Below are 6,487 nucleotides of genomic sequence, written 5' to 3'. Positions count from 1 at the left end.
GTTAAATTATGTCAGTGAGCCTCCGTCTTGCCTTTAATCGCACTGCTTGATCCACGAGCTGGACAATAACTTTATTCTAGAGCTGCTATAAAGCCAAAACACTTTACTTTTAATTTCCTATTATCAATGTAAAGCTGCTTTGGAACAATCTACATTGTTAAAAGCGCTATATAAATGAACATGACGCCCGGCATTTCTCCCCTTGGGTTTTAGGTTTCGGGAAGGGAACAAAATCCACCACCCCGTCCAAAATTTTAGGATACCGGGTATCAGATTTGCACAATCCATACGCACAACGCAGCATGTTTCCCTCTCGCTCGAAAGCTTGCCAGACCTCCCGCGCCTAGTTACGGTTGCTAAGCCACGATTGGCCTGTGGTGGTTTTCGGGCGTGGCTTAGCGAAGGGTCAATTCTGCAACTCAGCTAGTTCAAACTGAAGAGAGGGAGGGGCATCACTTATGTCGGCAACAAAGGGGTTCTGGAACAAGCGTATTCCTTTACCTTTGACATGAAGCTCACGGAACCGCGCACTGAACTCTCCCTGCAGCATTTCCAGTGCATCCTTGCACTTTTCGACTGGGAACGGGACAGCTGGTTTCTCAGCGCTGTAGCTTTGGGTGGCAGGGAGATGCGTGAAGTCCAGCTGTTGGACCTGTCGCACAAGCAGAACTAGTTTGACCTCAAACGCTTTGATGTGGGAATACATGTCACTGATTAGCTTCCCTTGGAGCTGGACGTTAAGGTGGTTCAACATTTCAGTCACATCAGTTAAAAACGCGAGGTCCCATTTCCATTCTGGCTCGGTCAGCTCTCGTACTGTTTCACCTTTAGACTGCAGGAAGGTGTTGATTTCGGGTAGCAGGTCATAGAAACGGCGCAACACTCTGCCTCGGCTTAACCATCGAACTTCTGTGTAGTACAGCACATCCCCGTAGTCAGACTCAAGCTCGGAGAGAAAGGCCTGGAACTGTCTGTGTTTCAGCCCATGTTTTCGGATGTAGTTGACACAGTGCACAACCACCTTCATGACAGACGCCCACTTCAGAACTTTGCAGCATAGTGCTTGCTGGTGAATCAGACAGTGGACTTGTAGTGGGGGGGTGAGACCTCGTTCCTCAACGAATTCGCTGTTCAAGCGCCCTACTAGCCCCCTCGTTGTGCCAACCATACTAGGTGTGCCATCCGTAGTGATGCTGGCCATTTTAGACCAGCTTAGATTCAACTGTTCCATTGTTTTGCACACTTGGATAAAAATATCCTCTCCTGTCGTAGTACCTGTGAGACTTTTTAGAGCTGCCAGCTCCTCAGACACTTCAAAGCTTGCACTAACTCCACGGATAAAAATGAGCAGTTGTGCTGTGTCCTGCACGTCATTACTCTCATCCATGGCCAAAGCAAAAAAAATTAATTCTGACGCTTTCTCATTCAGCTGGTCATACACGTTGCCCCCCAAATCTTCGATCCGCCTGGTCATAGTAGTTGCGGAAAGACTCACCGTGTTGAGCGCATCCTTCTTGTCGGGACACACCTCCTCGGCCACAGCAAGTATGCATTCTTTAACAAAGTCCCCATCAGTAAATGGCTTTCCATGGGTAGCTAGTAGGTGAGCTACCTTATAGCTAGCTCGGACAGCAGCCTGGTTGACCTGAGTTTGGCGAAGGAATAAATTCTGTTGTGCAGCCAGTCCGCCTTTCATCCTCCGAATCCTGTCTTCTCTTGCTTGCCCTCGCAAGCTAGCATACTCTTTGTGGCGGGTTTCGTGGTGACGACGCAGATTATATTCTTTCAAAACCGCCACATAGTGTTGTCAAAAGACCCGGTACTTCGGTACCAAGTCGGTACTATTTTTTTTTTAAACGTCACGGTACCAGGTTTTCTCAAACCCGGTACTTGATGCGCGTGCATGCCCGAAGCGCGTGCAGTTGCGTCCTCTTCATAAAAGCGCTGATGGTGATCGGCGGTGCTGCTGCTGATGTGGTGCTGATGTTTTTGCGCGTGCAGATACGTTATTTCAAATGGCGCGCGGCAAGCGCGCTCATAATAGAAGCGGCGCGCTCGCTTTTCCATGCGCGTTCATGGATGCATAGCAACGACAGACGCCACGGGAGTACAAACGCTTGTGCGAACTGCGCTCTCCATGACGACGAGGAAGTGTGACATAGGCCTATTAATTGATTTCTAGCCCTTGCATTAGCTTTACTACTAGATATATTTATGGAGATGAGAAATAAAAAGCCGTCATTAATATCAGTCCGTCAGAAAAGCAGTTCTAGTCTTATTCTTGGCTGGATAACTCTTAGCAGGTTTAAAAAGCCCTTTTAAAGTTAAATATGAATACAGTTTTGGATTAAATAAAAGTATAGTCAAGTCAAATAAAACATATTTTATCTCCTGTATAGTTTGGTAATGCTACAATAAGATACCATTCATTAACATCACTTAATGCGTTATCTAACATAACACATTGAGTGAACAATATATTTTTACAACATTAATTAATGTTTGTGAATGTTATTTAATACAAACACTTGATTGGTCATGTTTGTTCACTTCATTCATTGTGCATTAAATAATGTTAACAGAAATAATGTTAACTTTTGATTTTAAAAATGTATTTTTAAATTAACCCCTAAAGGAGATTAATTGTGACAGTATATAACTAGGCTATTGTTTTTTTTCTTAGGTCATTTTATCTAATGTTATCTAACAAATGGAATCTTATTGTAAAGTGTTTTTAATACTACAGTTTCCATCTTTGTAACTGTGATATACACTTTAATATAATTATGTAAATTTAATCTAAATTAAGCTTTGGTACCGAAATTGGTACCGAGAACCGTGGATTTTCACTGGTATCGGTACCGAATACTGAAATTTTGGTACCGTGACAACACTACCGCCACACTTTCTTTACAAATAATACAAACGGCACGGTCCTTACACTGAACAAAAAAATACTCGTTGGTCCACTGTTCTTTGAAAACTCTGCACTCTCTATCAACTTTTCGTTTAACGCTAACCATTTTGCTGTCCTGAACACTGACCGTTATCTGATCTGACAGTTCTGTGCACGTGCGTTGTCTGTCACTGCTTGATCTCGAGCATGTCGGGTGACGAAAATTCGGAAAATTCGAAAAAATTTAACTGAAAAAATCAACAAAATACCAGATGCAGACATGTTATTATTTTACAAAAAGCAATTAAAAAAAATAGGCCATGACGACTTTTGGGGATTGCCTCATTGGGCCGGTTCAAGTAGTGGGGGCAGAGGGGCTGGGGGGCCAGTCAAAGGGGGGTGGCGGGCCTGAGTCGGCCCGCGGGCCTTAGTTTGGTGACCCCTGCCTTAGGCCATCAGTTAAAATACACCAGCAAAATGACATGGCAAAACAGACAAGCTCTGAATTGGTTACTGGCAGAAAAAGGAGGGGTATGTGTGATGTTTGGAATTGACTGTTGCACCTTTATTTCAAATAATACAGCCTCTGATTGAGCTTTTACTAGGGCCATGAATAAGCTGAAGGATCTAAGACAAGAAGTTGCTGAAAATGCGGGGAGAAACAGACACTTTGGATACTGGTTTGACTCTATATTTGGGTCCTGGAAAGAATGGTTCATTAAGGTGGGAATAATAATAGCCGTGGGTGTTGCTGTTTTTCTTCTGTTGTTCTGTTGTGTTTTGCCTTTCTTCAGATCAATGCTAGCCAACGCAGCTGCCAAGCAGATGATCAATGTGATAGTAAGACAATCGGGAGTTGACACTGGATGCAACAACTCAAGAGTGTATTCAATTGGCCCAGGCATGGATGAGCTAGACGACTTCCTGTAAAAAGTCCTGGTGGAGGAGTAAGGAAGATGGTGCCTTGTTATTCTTGTTTTTTCTTTTTCTCTTTTACTTTACTATTATTGGGTTTAACAATTTGACTTTGTTTTTGGTAAGAAAGGGAGATAGCCCCACTGTGTATTTTATTTTGGGGTAAAATAGATAGATCATTAGAAAATGGGTAGAGTAGGAAGTTAGTTAGAGGGGTTGTTTGTATGTCTTTGTTCTTTTTATAAGGGCCCTTTTCCTGAAAATATTTTACGCATATAATCTCTTTGAATATATTATACTCATATAATCCTATTGAAATTGCTGCTACATATAATCAAACCAACTGTTCACTTATATAATTTGCGCATGAGAGGGGACGATAGAAGGTCTAAAGCAGGTCATTGCCCGTGGTACGAGGTAATGCAACCAGACATAAAGGGAAAAGATAAGAATGTTTTTATCACTAATAGTCACTTTTTATCACTAATAGTCAATTTATTCATTTTTTACTTTTACATTTTGCATATGTTTTCGTGTATTCCTGTAACAAGTTAGAAGACAAGAATTACATACATTGGGTCATTGGAACATGTATATAGTTATGGTGCAAAAAAGGAACTATTTATTTGCAAGCGCGGTCATGGACTGTTGAAGAAACAAGAGCTGACTCAACTGGTGGTTTAAAAACCCGCTGTCTGCTCCAACACCAGATAGCGCCCTAGGTGAGACTGGGGCACCTCTGGCAACGATGGAGCAACCCAGATAGCACTCCAGGCCACAGGAAGCGCCTGCACAGTACCTCTGGCACCGATGGATAGATATTAAACTCCAAGTTTATACAACAAGATGAGTTGAAAGTATTGAAAGTTTGATGTTTGAAATAACACATCCCTTAAAATGATGATATGACAGGAAGGTGAAATCTTTTACTCCACCCTAGCCAAGTGGGGGTGGAGATGTTTGGTCTCATTCTTCCTCCAGGGTGTACCTTTGTGAGGAGGTCTTTTGGTAAAAGATGGATGGTCTATATTGACCATATTGGATAGGTGAAGAAAGAAGAGTGACTTGTTCGTGAAGGTACATTCTGGGAAATAATAGTTGAAGGTGGGACTAGAATTAGTCCCAAAGGGGGGATGTGTTGGAGAATTTCATACATGAGTCCATGTTGGAGAATTTTATTTGTCTCATACGTGAGTCCAATCCAAATGTATGAATATTAAGGAAACTAGGCCTAAGATATGGGAGGCCTAAAATTATGGGAAGCAGAAAGAACAGGTCAAAGGGAACAAAATGATGGGAAACACTGAACCTGTCAAAAGTGTATGTAAGGACAAAAACTGGGAAGGGTTGTGTGAGGACAAGACAAAAACTGGGTGAAAGGTAGGACGGAGAGAAGAGTGGGAAAAGTACCCAAAAAAACATATATGAAGTCATATTTAATAAAGCGCATGCGCTAGTATGGCCACCAATAGAAATTGGACATTAATGCAGGTGTTTCTAATCGTGGCGAAGTGACGAGGAGGAGCAAAGAGAAAAAGATAACTGTATGAATGCTAATTGGACACCAAGTGATAAGAAAAGGTATAAGACATGAGTGCAGACCATTGTTACTTCAGATGTCCGGATGGCCAGCCGGCTTCTCACTTTGTTGCTTGTCAATAAAGTTAATTTTTCTGACCTGAAACCTCGACTCTGAAAACTCTTTGAGACCTGAACCAAAAAGAACTATGAATTTGCCACAACACTGGCTCTAGAAACCGAGCACAACTTGCAAACAAACTTTGTCATCTACAAAGTTGTATTTCAAAAAAGATTTTCGAAAACCATTTGAAGACATATCGTTTTATATGTGTGTGTGTGTGTATTTCCTTTGTATTACACTGGTGCTGGTTAAATCACAAACCTGACTGATATCTTTTTCTGGTTGGTGCTTCCCCTAAACCAGTATCTAAGGTCCACAGTCAGATCCTCTGGATCAAATCCAGTTACCTGCATACATTGATAACTTAATCACATTCCATTTTGTTTACAGATTCATTACAACACAGTATTTTATTTGGCATTAAACGGGGTAGGTCATGGAAAGCATACATGATCAATCTTATTTTCAAAAACCTCTGCCCAGCTTGTTTGGCGATGGTGTGGCAGGGGCACCCATGGATGTAAATGTTTCCATTTTAATTCAGAATTATTGATGCAGTATAATGTTTTGCTCATGTATTGACAAGTACATTATCAATGGACAGACTTTCCCCATGGTATGGATTGAATTACAATTAATAGATGGAATTACAAAACGAGCCAATGGCAGTGGAAATGCCATGGGTCTGCGGAATTTGCATGCGTAACTCCGCCCTACCTCGTGGGAAGTATGCCGCAACATGCAGATATGTTTTTGCATCGGAGCCAAGAGGTCCTCTTCACTCCTGTAGCCTGCATTCTCTCTGAGTGTCATCGAGTGTTCTTCGAGACGAGTTGCTTTCCAGTCTGTGTTGGTGACATAGGCGATTCCAGCGAGTTTCACATTCCTGCCTGCTGATCTGTGCAGTGGTCTGCATCCAGCGTGTGTGTTTCTCCCTGGCCGTCTCGCTCCCTGGTCTACGCTCCCGCCGTATGTCGCAACTCACCTGCCACCTCCTCTTCTGGAGTCAGAAGCATCTGAGGTCGCTTCGAGCC

At 42.5% G+C, this 6,487-nt stretch overlaps 1 protein-coding gene across 1 annotated transcript; it reads right to left on the bottom strand.

Moving 5' to 3' along the window:
- Nucleotides 1-406: 406 nt before the first annotated feature.
- On the bottom strand, nucleotides 407-1,696 carry LOC311083790 (general transcription factor II-I repeat domain-containing protein 2-like; the record flags this gene model as incomplete). Its single annotated transcript, XM_084115534.1, has 1 exon — nucleotides 407-1,696. One exon carries the CDS (start codon nucleotides 1,694-1,696, stop codon nucleotides 407-409), a length of 1,290 nt encoding a protein of 429 aa, XP_083971660.1.
- Between the last annotated feature and the right edge of the window lie 4,791 nt (nucleotides 1,697-6,487).

Source organism: Abramis brama (assembly GCF_963993115.1).
Source record: "Abramis brama genome assembly, chromosome: 5".
NCBI classification, from domain to species: Eukaryota; Metazoa; Chordata; class Actinopteri; order Cypriniformes; family Leuciscidae; genus Abramis; species Abramis brama.
Note: the sequence above shows the minus strand (reverse complement) of the source record. Positions and strands in the feature narration are given on the sequence as shown.